Here is a 16321-nt window from a genome sequence, read left to right on the forward strand (position 1 = left end):
CATTGTTGTGCCTTGGCCTAAATCAGCATCTTATTGGTATTAATAATATATGGCTGCAAAGATGTTGGGGTGAGAATAGTGAGCAATATTTTATTATTTGAGGGTCTCAGAGCACTTAAGGGTTCCCCATGTTGGTGATCTGACTTTACTTCCCCAAGTGACAGGCTACTCTACAGGTCTGGTCACCTGTCCCACTCCAACCCCCTCCCACTTGAGGAAAGCCACAGGGGCTAGGGGTCTTGCGTCCTAATATTCAGATTATTGTCCTGGGGTTTCCGTGGCACAGAGATACACTTAATCTTTGTCTGCTCGAGAACTTTTAGGGATGCAACATTATGGGAAGCTGCTCCCAGAGGTGTTTAGGAAGGAGGGGGCTAACGAGTGGGAATTTGGTCTGTGGGAGTCATGGGTGGAAGGAGACCACTGGGGATCTGAGTCCAGCTCTGCCGCCCACTATGTCACTATGACTGTGTGACCTTAGGCAACTAACGCAGTTCTCTGGTCCTAATAGAATATAGGCTGGCTGAGCTTCCCTATCAGAGGTGTCTGTTCTACCAGATGCGGATTTCATTTGCATCTCAAGTAGGACAGGACTACGGAGCACGCACCCTGAGCTCTGTCCACGGTGCCGAACCAGCCACTGGCCCCTGTCCACGGTACTGAAACAAGACTCAGTTCTGGGACAGGGCCCTGCTCCAAGCTACCCTCTGCATTGCCCAGGGCGAGCAGGATCCGAGGAACTGGAACCCTTCCCGGGACTGCAACATAGTGGTCCCACCTCCCTCTGCCAATTACTCCCCGATAAGCCTTAAGCTGAGACCCGCTGGTGGGGTTTCAGTGACTAACGGACCTTAAGAGCTCCCTTCCCCGCCCGCCCGCCCTAGGGTGAGGTCCCCAGTCAGCACCTTAAGATAAAGAGAGCCTCCCAGCCATTGTGAATGCTACATCCCACTCCCTCAAGGGAGGCTTGGCACGCCACTTCCTGGAGGTTGGCGTGGGTATTACACTCAGAGCAGAAGCACACAAGGTCCCCAGCGGTGGCACTGGGTGAATGAGGAAGAAGTAGCAGACTGTCCCGGCCCCCACCACCCCCTCCCCCCTCCCTGGGCAGTCTGGAGCTTTGAACTTGCAGTGCTGCCCAACACCCATGCTCCACACTGTCCAGCTGTGGTTGGCGGCCTTGGGGCACCATGCTGCCCAGTTCACATCGAAGACTGAACCCAGGTGGCCAACCTGGGCCAGGCGAAACTCCTTGCTCCATCCTCCCTTCTTGCAGTCTCCTCCCACTGCAGGGCCAGTCCTACCGAGGTGCATACAGAGGCCTGTAGTGTCCCTTCCCCAGGGCAGAGGCTCCCCACCTCACATCCACCCAAAGAAGAAACTCGCCCGCAGCCTCTCCCCAGAAAGCAGTGGGAGTCAGAGGGGAAGGTGACATGTACAACCCACTTCTGGCCCCCAGCCCCACAGGTGGGTGCTCTCTGAGAAGCAGATCTGCTGGTGTTTCTAGGGGCTGCTTGATATTAGCCTTGCTGATCGTAAAAATTCCCCTCTAAAAAAAAAAAGCAAAACAAACCAAACCACCTGAAGACAATACTCAAAATCACAGCTTCTCTGGATCCAGGCAGCGAGCGAAGATAATAGCCTTTAATTACAGTAGCTGCTACAGTCCATGTCATTTATTGAGCACTTACTACAGGCAAGACTGTGGCAAGGGCTCTGCCAACATTATCTCATTTAGCCTTACGACGCCCTCGGGGAAACATCATGACCAGCATCCTGCTGATGACAAAAGTAGGCTCGGAGAGGTGAGGTGACCACTGGGGTGGCGCAGCCGGTGGCTGCCGAGGCTGGCGTGGGACACCACATCTGCCTGCCTTTGATGCTGCAGCTCATCTGGATCCACCCGTGCTGGAAGCCCCTTCGTTGGTCCCGGGACCACCTCTCCACCATCCTCACATCTTAGCAGAGAGCCGCCTGGAGGGAGGTGGGAAGGCACACACTCCTGCCGCACTTTACACTCTGCAAACAGGCTTTGCAGCCACTGTCCACACTGACCCTCCGGATACTGAGGGTCTCGTTTGATTTGACAGGAGGAAAAACTAAGGCTCGAAGGAATGAGTGGCTTACCCCATCACACAGGAGTGAAGCTAGAACTTGGATGGAGATGGCGGCACCCCCAGTCCAGTGCTATCTGCTGTCCTCGCCACGGGGTCCTGGGAGCAAGCCAGGGAGGGGGTTCCATGGGCCTTCATCTCCTGAGGGGTCTCCTGAGGCCCTGACCTGGGCTGCTTCCCTCCTCCTGCTCCCTCGGGGGCATCAGTGGGTTCAGCTCGAACTTGGAGTCTTGATTTCTCATTCTAAATGAATTTTTTTCCAGGCAATTACTTCCTGCTAATTAGGAGGCAAGACTGCCAGTCCCTGGGCCCTGGGCTGACCCCTTTTCTCAACTCGCAGGGGTGGCGGGCCGTTGAGGTACAAGGTGGCAGCACCAGCCACAGAAACCGCCCGGATTGTCCCCAACAGCTGAAGGAGGCCAGGAAACTTTTGAGGGCAGCAGGGGTGGGGGCTGGTGGAGGAGTCAGAAGCGCCAAAGAGCTGGACGAAGGGAGGCAGGATGTTGGGGAGGGAGGGACTCTGGAGTGGGAGAGCCAGGGGACGAGAGGCTGGAAGGAGACGAGACATGCCATGCGGAGTAAGTGGGAGACCTGGGCTCAGGAGCAGCAGGGGAAGCCAGAAAGAGCCAGGGAAATGGGGACACGTGTAGCGTCACAAGGAGGAAAAAGGAGGAACCTCAGGAAGCAGAGAGACAGACGAAGGGGGGAAATTTCCCCTCTGCGTCAGGAGGGGAAGGAAGAAAGCGCCCTAGAAGACGGTCAAGATGACAGAAGTAGAAGAGGCAGGGGGGGGAGATGCCGGGAGACTCCGTGAAGGGGAAGGAGAGAGGAAGGACGAGGGGAAGGAGGAACTGCTGGAGAAAAGCCCTGGGGAGAAGGGGAGGAGAGAGGGGAGGGCGGCTGGAGTGGTAGCTCCCAGGGCCCCAAGAAGGGCTCTCTCTACGTCATTGTCCTTGAGCCTCCCCCAATGTCAGTGCCCAGCCAGTCGGGCCCGCATGCCCTCCTACGCACCCACAGGTAGGGGCAGGCATAATGGCAGGCCACCAGCCAGCTCAGGCCCCAGATGCTCCACCTACCCAGGGCAGCCGGCCCACCTCTCTTCTTGCCAGCCTGCCACCCCCTCCAGTGGGCTGAGCCAGGGGCGCTCGTGGGCCACAGAGCAGCATGGGCAGGATGGTCTGAGACTGTGTGCTCCTGCCTCCCCAGTTTATAAAGGAAGGATCAAGGCCCAGAGAGTTAATGGTGCTCGTCCAAGGTCATGTAGCAAGTGGGTGATGAGGCCAGGTATAGAGGGCTCAGGGACTAAGTCCCGGTGCTGGGCCCCATTCCCTCCTGGGCAAAGCCAATAACAGAAGGTAAAGACAGGTCTTGGTTGCTGGCAAGTCCGTCCCTGATCAGGGTAAGCCTCATGGAGGAAGGGGTGGCAGGAGGAAGGGAACCGTGGTATCCAGGGGCTGGAAGGGAAGCACAGAAAGTCACCATTTATGGAGCACTGGGGGGAGGGTTCCACATGGGTTCTAACTGCAGCCAGCATTACTGAGCACTCATTAGGTGCCATGTTCCAGCCACTTACAGTGTTACCTACAGGATCTCATGTTATCCCTACAATAACCCTGCAAAGAATGCATTCCTGTTATTATTCCCTTAGAGGGAAGAAACTGAGGCTCAAGGGTGACTGGCCAAGCCCACAGGCTAGCCAGTGCCCTGGTTCTAACTCAGGCGGCTGGCCATGGCCCTGAGGACCCCTCTATCCTGGCATCATCGAATGATGCTCAGATCCTGGAGTTCCCAAGATCCTAGCCCAGTGGTGGCGGAATCCGGGCCCCAGACGCCAAGTTGGATACAATCCTGTGTCGCAGGGGCCTCTTGTGGCTTAAAAGGGGCAGCACCGCGAGGTCCTAGACTTGAACAGGCCCTGTTTTGAGGTGCTGGGGTCTGGGTTCTAGTCTCGGCTCTGCCGCTAACTTACTGCGAGACTTTGGGCAGCTCCTGCGCCCTCTTTGAACGCAGTGCTCCCGCCTGCGTCATCAAAGCGGAGGACCGGCTAGCGAGAGCTAGTGCGCATGCGGTGCTGCCTCTGACAGGCCCAGCTCTAGGCGGTTCACATACATCCGCTCATCGCCCCCCAGCCCCCCGGTGAAGTAGGTGCTGTTACTGTCTCCATTTCGCAGTGGGGAAACACGTCAGTGAGAGGCGAGTTAACTCCACCGGCATCACAAAGCTCATCGATGCACGGCAGATCTGGGGTCTGAACCCCGTTATTTTCGACCCAGAGCCCTTGCCCTGGCTGTCCCTCCACATTATTTCCCCAATGACTCTCTCGGCCCCTACTTGGTGCCCTAGAGAAGCCTGCCTGTGTCTCCCTGCACAGGCACGCACGCCATCATGTTTCCACATGAGAAGCACACACACCATCATGCGTGTGCATGACATGACATGTGTTTGCTTCCACACTTGCTCCCATGCTTTCACGCAATTGCTGTCTGGAACGGCCATGCTCAGACATACATTCCCAGGAGCGTCCAGCACCAAGCACATCCTCCGGTCAGCCCCAGCAGGTCCGCACACACGCATGCACATCCCCCTTTCTGGGCACTGGCTGGGGCGTGGGGGCCGTGCCACGCCTGAGCACACAGCCACGTGGCAGTGACGTGGGTCACCACACCCCTTCTCGTCTGCCCCCCACTAGTGCCTGGTGACTCACATGCCACATCTCGCACCTGCCGGCACCCCCCGCCCCGCGCTGCCTTCCTCACGCCTCGCCTCTAACAGAAGGGGGCACCTTCTCCGGGAAGGAAGCAGGCACACGCCCAGCGCCCACGGCCTGAAGATGCCAGCCAGCTGGGTGATATTGAGGGAGACAGAGGCGTTGGCCAGAGGCTCTGGGGGCCCTGGGTCCTCCATTTCTGTCAGAGACTGAGCCCTCTCTTAGGTCTGAGTGCCAGAGTTGAGTTTTCAGTAGAGAACACCCCCCTTTATCATTGCCACCTATGGGGCCAGATGGGGGAACTGGGGACCCCTGCCCATCCTTCTCAGGCAGGACTGGGGAGGCTGCAAGGGCTTCTCTGGCCAAGTTATCACTGCACCCCCACTACCCCATCCCTGGTCCCTGCTCTCTCCTCCCCCTGCCCAAGCATCTCGGAGTTCTGGGTATTTTTAGGCCTCAGCTGACAGGCTGTGAAATCGCTCCCTTCGCACCTCCCCAACCAGGCGGGGGCTGGAGAAGGAGGGATGGGGCTGGGGGGGCACACAGCCAATTCATCAGGCTCCTCCAGGGCTGGCAGGTGCCAAGCAGGGGGTGAGGGGTGCCTCCCCTGAGTGAGAGGGTCCTTCCACGGTGCCTGGAGAGAGGCGACAGGCTGGGAAGAAAGCTCCACCCCACTCCAGGGACCTGAGAACAAAGGGTGCAGGGGACATCTTGAGCACCGAGGGAGGCACTGGGGACACCCTCCGAGTCCAGCTCTGCCGCCAGTACCAATTTCCGGTGCTCCCTTCCAAGTGATGGGCTGAGAGACAGGCTGGCCTGGATCCTAGTGGGATAAGGGGGGCACCAGGCAGTGTGGACCAGTGGTTAAAACCTAGTTTTGGAGTGAGGCGGACCTGAATTCATCCCTGTTGTACTGAGTGACGTGGTGGGACACTCCACCTCTCTGGGCCTCAGAGTCCTCACCTGCACCACAGTGATAATTATATCTCCCTGACATCTGTGGAGATCCGATGGAGCGATGTGCACGAGGAACGTTGCGGCCCAGGGACCCACCGGGCACTGCCGGGAGATTCTCCCTGGCCACTTCCGGCGACCTGCATGTCCTCCGGACCTCCCCTTCCCCAGGCTGCTTCCTTTACTGTGAAGTGGCCTGCAACTCACCCTGGCATCAGGCTCTCTGGTGCTCCCCTGACCCTGCCCCCGAGGGGAACAAATCCCCAGCTAAGGTGGGTAGGCAGTGTCGGGGCCCTCGCCCCTCGCCTCCCTGCTTCCTGCCACAGGGGACACATGTGCATCATTCATGCACACCAACCCAAACACCAGCACATGAGTGTGCCATCAGCGCTGAGGTGTAAGGTGTTTACCCAGGGAAACCCCCTGGGGAAGTGAGAGGACACACCCATGCCCTGATGTGAATGGGCCACTGTGTCAGGAGCCCCCGGCACAGAGGGGTGGGGGTGGGTCCATCTAGTTGCCCTGGAAACAGGTCCATCTAGTTGGCTCTGGAGCTCAGGCCTGGCAGCTGGAGTGAGCCATGTGGCTCTTCCACGGCCTGGCCCTGATGCCCACGGCGAGGGGCGGGGTAACAGGTACCAACCTCAGGAGCAGTAACTGGGTCCACTGGACCCTGGGCCTGTCTTCCTTAGCCCTGTATCCCTCCCTAGAAGGCTTTCTCTGATACCCCAGCTCTCCAGGGGAACCCCCTGGGTGTCCATTCATACTGGTCTATACCACGCTGCCCCCCTGACTGCCCATTACCCACCATAAGCCTTTAAAGGACAGGGTCCCTGTGCAGCGGGACGCTCCAGACCTCCTGGGGTGGGAGCCACAGGCTCCGCTCTGTGCAGGTGAGAGGCCCTCCTCCCCGCCACAGCCCTCATGGTCTCCCAAGAGAGCAGCCGAGAAGCCGTCTGTGGCTCTCCATTGCCCGTTTTTGAAATCCAGCGTTTCTGTTTCCAAATGCCAGGGCCCTCATCGTGGGGCCGATCCTCCCTCTCCCAAGCCCTCACTCCCATGGCCACCACCAAAGGCCTCCCTTGCAGCCATGCTGCCGCCCGGCCAAGACTCGGCTCACCCACTGGCCATTGCCCGTGCTGTCCCCACCACACCGAACGCCTAGCCCCTGCTTCCTCACAGGGCAAGCCTGTAATCTTCCTTCAGCACCCAAGGCCCTGGACCCGAAGCTCACTCTCGGGTCTGGCGGTGTGGCTGGAATCTCACGCCGCTTCTAACCGCAAGCCCCCTCCAGCTGTTCTGATGGTAACAGACGGACCCTGCCTAGGTGAAGCCCTCCCCACTGCTCCTCCTCCGCTGGGGCCGAAGCCAGGCCCGTCCTCCTCAGAGCTTCCGGAACCCGCATCCCACACATCAATCACTCGGTTCAGGATAATGCCGATAACAGCTGCCATTGGCTGAGTGTTTACTATGTGCTGGGCGCTCGGCTAAAGATGTTTCCTGCCTTATCTCGCCTCCTCCTCCAGCCCCGTGGGAGGTAACAACCATGATGACACCCACTTCACAGGAGGAAACTGAGGCAAGAGTGGTACACTCACTCGCTTCAAATACACAGCAGCAAAAGCCCCTGTCAGGGTTCGAGCGGACCTCTGTTTGACCCCAGAGACCTGGCTGAAGCAAGCCCATTTCTTCCATGCAGGTGTATGTGCTTAGCACATCCTGAGCGCTCCACAGGAAGAACCCCCTGTTACTGGACTCTGTGATTATTGGGGCGGGGGAACAGGGCACGTGGAGCGGCCAAAGAAGGTTTCCTTATGTGGCACCCCTCAAAAAGCATGAAGCCCCCACTCCTGGAGGAAGGAAGTGAGGGCTCAGAAGAGCCCTGTGCGGCCATGGGGGTCAGGATGGCAAGCAGGTGTGCAGCCCCAATATCCAGACCCATTGGACTTGGGGAACCAGGGGGTGCTGGCGTGAGCAAATGCGGAAAAGGGTCACAGAAAGTAGGGGCCCAGAGTGGGTCATCCCGTTGGGCAGAGTGAGAGCCTGCCCTCGGTGTGCTGACTGAGCTGGCCACCACTCTCCGGCCCCGCTGACACCACCCTGTGGTAATGAGACGGATCCAATTTGTACCCACGGCCCCGCCGGGAGCAGCTGCCGCGGCTGGGTTTGAAGTAATTTAATTGGACATATTAGCCACACAGCTCTCTCCTCCGCTCCCCTCGTGCAGGGCCTCACGCAGGCACTCTCGTGGCCTCCCACGCCCCACACCAGCCTCCCCTGTCTGGAGGAGGGGTTCGGGCTGCACCAGCCAGCCCTACGAGACCCTCCTCTGTTAAGACTGACCCCTTGCACTCCTTCTGTTTCATTCCCGGGGCTTCTGGGAATCCGGAACCAGAGGGCAGGCTGGGCTTTGCAGGCCCCAAGTTCCTCCCTTTCTCTGCTGCACTTGGCCACCATGGGCGCCTCTGGGGTTGCAGCTCTGACCTGTCCCTCCAGGCTCCTCTGATGGGCTGAACATAACCGGACACCCCCTCTTCCCCCCCAGCCAGCCTAAAAGCCCCAGCTCCCTGCACTCCACGAAGGGCACTGAAGTAGCAGGGCCACCAAGATGGGCTGGGGGGCAGCGGGGGGGGGGCGGGATGGGGGAAGCAGTCCTCCTCTCGAGCTTTGATGGAGGGGCATGTACAAACACACAGAGAATCAGACCCAGACACAAGCACGCACACACAGCACACACATGCTGACTGACCCACATGCTGTTGTGGCAACGCCCGTATCTGTGCACACCCAAGCGCCAACACTGCATCCGTACTCCTGCATGCCGCACAGCCAGGAGGCTGTGCTCCCCAAAGATGGAGGCCTCTGAGGCCGCCAATCGAGCAGGTGGGAGGGTGGGGCAGGGGGCAGGGGGGGCCCCTGGAGGGCATGGGCCCTGCCTAGCTGGGGACAGGGGCCCAGGGCTGGGGAAGTGTCCCCTCACCAGTGCTTCCCATCACAGCTCCCCGCGCACCTCCACAACCTCACTATGAACACTCATCAGCTGCTGTTTACAGCTGGCGTGGCATTCAGATGAACGCAGCTGTCAAGGTGGCCTGTCCAGCCACCACCTGTACCTCGCTGCACGCAGGTACCCAGCACAGTGCTTCTCCCCACCGGCCCCACCATACAAGTGGGCTCCCAGGCAAGCCCCCGCAGGCGACACACCTTCCCAAGTGGCCCTACCAGGTGGAGGCCGCAGAGCCCCCTGGAGAAGACCTGACAGGCCAGCCTGCGTTCCTGCCCACTGGGTCCAGAATTCCAGGCGCCAGCTCTGGGCACCATCCAGCCCCTTCCACAGGTCCCATGCCGTCTGCCAATGCTGTTCCAAGCCTGGGGGAATTCTGCTGGGTGAGACCAATGCCCTGTCCTCCAGACACGAATTGGACAGGGCCCAGCAAGGCTGCTGCCCCTGTGGCCTGGAAGGTCAGCGACTTCCATGTCCATGGAACTGGCACAGTCCGCCTGGCACCCTTGGCTGGGGTTCCCTGGCAAGGAAGACGGGTACTGGGCTGGGCCTGGCACAGGCTGGCCCTGGCACCTGGCCAGACCAGTGACCGCCCCAATGGAGAGTGCTGACCTTACCAGCTGCATATGCCACCTGTGGGGCCCCGCCCGAGGGTCAGGGGGCTCATCCACACCGGGCTGTCTGTGCCCACGTGGGGGACCCCGGTGCCCCTGAGGAGGGTGTGCAGTCAACTCCTCTTCCGGCCAAGAACCCTGCTCAGGGCTCTTGGAGACTTCCCACCCTCCACAAGGCCCCTCACCACTCCTCTCCCTGCTGTTCCGGCCTCATTCCCCTGTGGGAAGCAGTTATTGAAAACGGTCCATCAGACTCAATAAGGATTCAAAGTCCCTGAGAGAGTAGGGGTGGGCAGGGAGTGGGAGTGGGGGAGAGGGAGGGGGCGCCTCGCGCTCCTCTCTGCCTTTCCCCAAGGACCTCCTGCAACAGCAGGGCCAGACGCAGAGAGGGGGACAGCCCGCCACTGACACTCTATGTTGCCTTCCATGTCCCTCGGGCCTGAGCTTGGGGTCAGCCAGGGGTAGGTCCCGGCTGTTCAGGGCCTGTCTTTGCTCACCTGACACCCACATGTTCCTGTGCCTTCCAGCTGTCCCTCACCTGTCACCTGCTGTCCCGTGTGCTCCCACCCCAATCCAGCCTAGTCTAGCCCCTCTCCCCCAACTAGGAGGGGCTTTGAGGCTACCTTCCCCCCCACCCCACAGTCCTTGAGCACCCTGCCTATGGATCAAGCTGTCCCCACAAGGCCACAGAACAGCATGAACCAAGGCTGGGGGGGATCCTGTCTCCATGGGAAACACTACAGCTTGGGAGCACTGGCTACCCTGACCCAAGTCCCACAGAAGCCATCCCTGCTGCCCCGAGTTTCAGACCTGCTCTGCCTCAGGTGCCCCTCTAGGCCATGGCCTGTTGGGGGATCATGTGATCTTCAGTCCTGGACTCTGACCTGAGCCCAGAGGGAGGCCAGGGAGGCCTGGGTCAGTGCAGAAGGGGCAGGTGAGGGGCGGGCAGACGAAGGTGGGGAAGAGTCTGTCTGTGAAATGGTTCAACAGAGGCAGGCAGGCCTGCTTGGACCACCCCACACCCCAGCCTGGGCCCCAACCCTGATGGCCCTCAGAGCACACCCCAATCTGCACTCCATACCCCTAACTTGTGCCCATGGATGCCCAGTGGCCTGGGAGATCTCCTGGATCCTTCTGCCTCGAGAGAGGAGACCCACTGTGCCCAGGCCCCTGGCCCAGGCGGCATGGCCCCGTACTCCCTAGGAGTGACCTGCCTGGCGGAGCTGCCCTAGGGAGCAGAGCCCGCCAACAGGTGGAACAGACGAGACGCCAAGCACTGCTGCCCCAGGGACAGGCTGGCAGAGGGCTGGGGCAGGGCAGACCACCCTCAGGACCTGACCTCTCTCTCCACACTGCCCTACAGGCTCAGACTTCCCCTCCCTGGCCCCGATCACTCGATCACTCGATCACTGCAAGGTCACCTCTCCCTCCCTCCCTCCCTGCTGCCATCCTGCCTGCCCACTGCAATGCTGACCCCTGCAGGCCTGCTGAGGCCCTGCCTGGCCTGGGGACAGGCATCTGAGGGACGCAGGAAGGCCTGGCCAGGCCAGCCTGTGAATGAACGGAAGAAAGCTGAGCACGGGGAGAAGGCCACATGCAGCAGAGGTGAGTTTGCAGGCGCAGCTGGGGAAGGCCGGGCAGAGCACAGAGCAGAAGCTGATGGGAGTCTTTGTTCTTCACTGGGCTCCGGCTTTTTCCCACAGTCCCTTGCTTCAGCCTCGATAGATCTGGGAGAGAACTGCCTGGGTGCCAGGGCCCCAAATGGGAAGGCAACTGAGCCTCTCCTGTTGAGTAAGGATCTTTGCAGTAGGCTAAACCCTCTAAACCCAGTGTGTGGGCTGTGAAGGTGGAGGGTGGGGGTACTACAGGGACCCTTTGGAACCAGCTTGGGACATGGGGGAACAGGAGAGGACAGGAGATTAATAAAAAATGTGAAGGGCTTGGGCTGCAGGTGTTCCCGGGAGTGGGATGGAGGGATGAGGATGTAGAAGGTACTGGCCCCTTGGGGGACCAGAGAGACTGAATCACACAGGAATTAATCTGTGTATCTCACTCCCATCTGGTGCCAGCCAAAGGAAAGATGGGGGAATAGAAGTGGGGGACACATGGCCCTGGCTGAGGGAGCAGAGTCTGGGGGCATGGGGCGAGCTGGGGGGCAAGGGGAAGTCTAGCCTGGAACTGTGGGGGTTATAGGAGGTAGGCAGGAATGCTGGGGGCACAGAGGCCAGAGTAGGGTGTCTGGTCCCACAGAGATCCCCAGGGCTAAGAGAAAAAGCAGACTCTGCCATCTGCAGGCTATGACTGACCCCACCTAGCCCAGTGCCCACACCAGAGAGAAGTAGACCTCAGGCAGGCCTGTTCCCCAGAGCTGCCCCTGCCATGGTGCTGGTGGGCCCTGCAGCTGCAGCGGGAGTGTCCACCGCAGACACAGAGGCCCATTTGCAGAGGGGGGAGAGGGAAAGGTCCAGGCCCTTTGTCCAGCAGATGCCAAAAAGGTAAAGTTGGCCTCTGTGCAGAGGGCAGAGGTGCCCAAAGGAGGGCTGATGTCATGGTGCCCAGGCCCGGGATGGAAGAGGAGGGTTGGAGAGGGGACGAGGGAACAGCCCTAGGCCACTGACCTAACAGGAGAGGGGAGGCTGCCAGACTGGCCAGGCAGGGGAAGGGGAGTGTCCTTCCTGCATCTCCCCCTCCATCCTCATACCCCAGAGCTGGTCTCTGAACTAAGCTATTGGCTTCTGAGAGGGTGACCCAAGCAGGAGAATGCCTCTGCCCTTGGTTCAAGTGCTGGCAGCTGGCAACCGCTTGGGGAAAGATACCACGGCAGGTACCTCGGGTCCAGACAGGTGAAGGGAGGAATCTCTAAAGGCAGTGGCCCTTCAGCCATTACCTGCAGGATGCACATAGATGGGAATGAGGTTCCAGAGAGGGAGACTGAGTCTCTTTCACTGTTAGACCGTTGTACTGAGTGATGCTGGGCACCAGTAGGTGTCCCTCCTAGGATTCAGCTGCAATGACTTGGGGGTGAGAGCTGACTCTTCGGGAGGCAAAGACAGGCTGAGACTGCCCCTCGGGGAAACAGCAAAGCGGGGCTGCAGCCAGAGCAGGCACAGCAGGCACTCACTGAACTGCCCTCAAAAGCTTTGGGGCTCCAGGTCCCTTCTGTTGAGGGTCTTAGAGCTGTTCCCTCCCCATCCCCCCAAACCCCCACCCCCAGGACATCGGCATCAGTAACCCCAGAGACTCTCATCCGGGAGCAAGTCCTCAGGCTGGGTGTTGCGCTTTCAGCATCAGAGAGGAACCGAGGGACTCAGACCCTGCTGCCGGAACTGGCAGACTGGGAGCGCTGGGCCCCGGGCGGGGCACCCCAGGAGGGGCCTGAGACCAGCCTGGGCAGGAGCTGCAGGGGACCTGCCTACAGGTGGGCACTGCGTGAGGAGGCGTCAGGAGCTGAAGAGGAGATGGCAGAGCAATTGCCCAAGGCAGGAAGGTTCCTGGCTTGGCTTCCAGGATGCTAGGATGCCTAGCAGACGTGGGCTCCAGGCCACTCCCCGGGCTCCAGCTCCGGAGAAATGCAAAGGAGCGCGGCCCCTCCCCCTCCCTCCCCCGGCAGGACTGGAGTGAGTTTGGGGTTCTTGGCTTCCCCCTCCCCAAGCCAAGATCATTCCCCTAGCACCCCCATACTCCTCAATCTCATCAGTCTCGGCTCTCTTTCCCTTCAGGTACTCCTGCCTCCCCCTCAACGCTCTAGCGGTCCCTCCCCCCAGCCCCCTCCCCTGCTGCTGCACCAGATTCCCGCTTGCCCCCTGGCACCCTCTCAATTCACAGTTGGCAACGCCGATGTCACTCCACTCCCCAATGCCCGCAACCTTAGTCAAGAGCTTCCTGGGATCCTTGTCCTGGGGTCTCCCAGCGCTGGCACCTCCCCTTTCTGGGCACTGGTGCTGGGGACCCGGGGATGCCTGAGGGCACTGCCCGGCTCCCGCGGGGGCAGCGGCTCCTCGCTCCGCCACACACGTTGTCCTTGGGTTGCTGGGGTTGGCAAAAGGCGCGGGGGGGGGGGGGGAGGTCCTTGTGGGGACACTGCGAAGCTAGCGCCGGGCATCCAGCCTGGCAGTGCTCAGACTTCGGGATCCAGGGTCCGAGCCGCTGTGGCTCAAGCCCGCGCCCCGGGGCTGGGATGACCCTGCGGGGAAGTCTGCGCCGCTCCAGCGGCCCTAGGCTGGGGCTCCGAGACGGCGCCCGCGCTGCCGCCGTCCTGCCCGCCGGTGCGGGGCGCCCCAGCCGCGCGGGGCCGCGCTTACCTGGGCTGGCTGCCTCCGGGTCCCGGTACATGGTCCCCTCGTTGCCGGCTCCCTCCCGGCTCCTCAGAGCCGCTCCTGGCCGCGCGCTGCTCCGCCGCCGCTGCAGGGCATGGGGCCGGGCGACCCCCGGGGGCGGGTCCGAGGGCGGGGGCCGCGCGGGCTGCACCGAGCCGCCGAGCTGGGGAGCGGGGGCCGCCCGCCAGCCCTCCCGCCCGCCCGCCGAGCACGCTGCCGCCGCCGCTGAGCCGCGCCGAGCCTCCTCCCTCCGGCCTGCGCGCCGCGTGTGCGCGCCGGAGCGTGTGTGAGTGTGTGTGTGTGTGTACGAGGCCGTGGGTATGTATGTGTGAGCGCGTGTGTGAGCGCGCCCGGGGCACCGCCGGCGCCGCCCGCCTGCTGCCGAAAGCCGCGGCCAGCGCCGCCTGCGCCTGTTGCTGCCCACTGCCGGCCGCCCGCCGCACTGCAGCCCGCGCCCTTGCTGCCCGGAGCCGCCCAGAGGGCACTGCCGCCGCCCCGCGCCCCTCCCTCCCGCATCCCGCGGAGGGGACCCAGGGCCCTCCCGCTGGTTTCTTTGAGGTTCTTTGAGCCTGAGAGTCCCGCTGCACTGCGCGACCCACTCGGCCAGTGCGCTCCTGCTGGCAGCAGCTTCGAACCTGCCAGAACCTCGGAGCCGACTACCTCCTCCGGAGTGCCCTTTGACTCCGCTCCAAGAGGCGTGATAATCCCATCCAGGTTTTCCACTTGGTGGCGGCTCGAGGGCGTCAGCTCGGGACTCCGCTACGCCACAGTCGCGAGAGACGGGCTGGTGTATGCAAAAACCAGGAGTGGAGTTTTTGCCAGGGTGAGCCTGATCCGCTACTTTGGCCATTCCCGAAGCTTGCACACAGACGGAACCGAAAAGTCTAGGATCGTGACCCTTGGTGGAGGACTAGGCCAAGTGACCCTCCCCATTTAACCCAGTTCCACAAAAGAAAACAGGCTTTACAGCCTGTGCCCATCCCTCTCCGCACAACCCCATCCACTACCCGTCCCTTCTTTTCCTTGACCTTGCTTCAGTGGGTAGGAAGGAAATCCCTCCTGTCCTTCCAACCCTGGGGCTCTCTCGGCCCTCTCTGCCCCTCTGCCAGCTCAGCTCAGTCAAAATCTGGTGAACCCTAGTTCTTCTTTCTGCAGAATTGGAATGATACCATTATGTTGCAGAGAAGGGTCCTTCCCCCCAAGCATTCGGAGGGCCTGGAACCAAACCATTGGTGGTTTCAGGTACAGAGACCTCCTTGCACACACCCACGCACCTAATCAACACCACCACCATCAGCAGCCCCACCCAACAACACACAGACACAGAAGCACACTCCCACACAAGGAGACGAAGCGTCACACAGCACAGAGCCTGCTCCCACCCTGAATTGAAGGGGGTTGGCAGGAAGGTGTAATCCCAGGCCTGCTACAGCATCCTGTCCCCTCCCCCCTGAGAATGCAGTTCACAGATGACCCAGACTTTCCAGAGTCAAGATTTCTTACTTCTATCCTGAGAAATTCACCTAATTTTATACTGCACAGTTCATATCCAGCCACACCTCCACCTTCCCACAGTGCAGTGGGCAGGGGCAGCCAGCACCCACAGGGACAGACCTCTGTCTCAAGTCTCTCCCAACACACAGAGGTCTCAAGACTTGAGACCAACACACACGTACACATGCACCACCCCCTTGAACTCACATGGAGCCTATCACACACACGTCTCCACCCACAGGTTTCCGGTTGGGAAACAGATAAAGAAATCCCCCCAAGCAAACCTTCAGGAAGACTGTTCCGGTAAAGAACAGATTTCCTTAGATTGAATGTTCTAATTAAAAATGGAAGGATAGAAGACATGTGTAGGTTTTAGCTCACAGTTCTTCAGTGGCCATCCATCTCAGCCCTTCATCCCCTGGTCAAGGGCCACTGTGTTTCATATACCCACATGCAGCCAAGTATCTATACACCTGCTTTTGGCAAATCCCGGAAAGCCAAGCCAACAGACTGGGACCTCAGGGTCTCTAGCTTGGCTTGTTCCCACTTCCTCCTTCAGCTGCCTCTCATTGCCTTAGCAAAGACCAAACAGTGCACCTCAACCCACCCTACCCCCCACTCCATCGACGGGCACTACCCAGAACTGTTCCCTTTTCAAGAATCTCCCCACCCATCACCCTGAGAGTCCAGAGGGGGATAGCCGAATTCACCACTGCAACTCAACAGATCTTCATATGAATCTAGAGTCACAGAGTTTTTCAGAGGTGGTGGGTGAGTGGACATCTGAGAGATGACCCTGGCCCCCACTCAGGTGACTGATGGCAAAGATAAGGCGTCCAGAGGGGGAAGGAATTGATCCGGGGAGTAAAAGGCCCCAGAGCTAACAGCCCAGGGAGCTTATGCAAGAGCCAGGAGTGGAACCCTTGGTCCTAACACCCAGACTCGGGTCACTGTGAGGTTCCCAAGAAGGTCCATGGTTGCTCACATCTGAGGGCTTACAGCCTGTCCCTTACAGAAATACAAACCCCAGTCTCGTTCACTCTCTGCGGTTATTAGACAGCCCTTGTACCAGAATGTCAGAACTGGAGCATCCACCAGACATACCAGCTAAGCCCCGG

The 16321-nt window shown here is 60.2% G+C and overlaps 1 protein-coding gene across 10 annotated transcripts in view; it reads right to left on the bottom strand.

Moving 5' to 3' along the window:
• Nucleotides 1–13898, bottom strand: part of SYT7 (synaptotagmin 7) — a 56925-nt gene extending 43027 nt beyond the window's left edge. For all 10 annotated transcript variants that reach the window (XM_037060551.1, XM_037060548.1, XM_037060546.1 and 7 more), the window contains exon 1: nucleotides 13695–13898. In XM_037060551.1, the coding sequence (XP_036916446.1) occupies nucleotides 13695–13725 (31 nt within the window). In that variant the 5' untranslated portion in view covers nucleotides 13726–13898. The remainder of the gene's footprint in view (nucleotides 1–13694) is intronic.
• Nucleotides 13899–16321: the final 2423 nt, after the last annotated feature.

The sequence above is a fragment of the Sturnira hondurensis genome, unplaced genomic scaffold (assembly GCF_014824575.4).
Source record: "Sturnira hondurensis isolate 20B ecotype Veracruz unplaced genomic scaffold, ASM1482457v3 Scaffold0011880, whole genome shotgun sequence".
Classification (NCBI taxonomy): Eukaryota; Metazoa; Chordata; class Mammalia; order Chiroptera; family Phyllostomidae; genus Sturnira; species Sturnira hondurensis.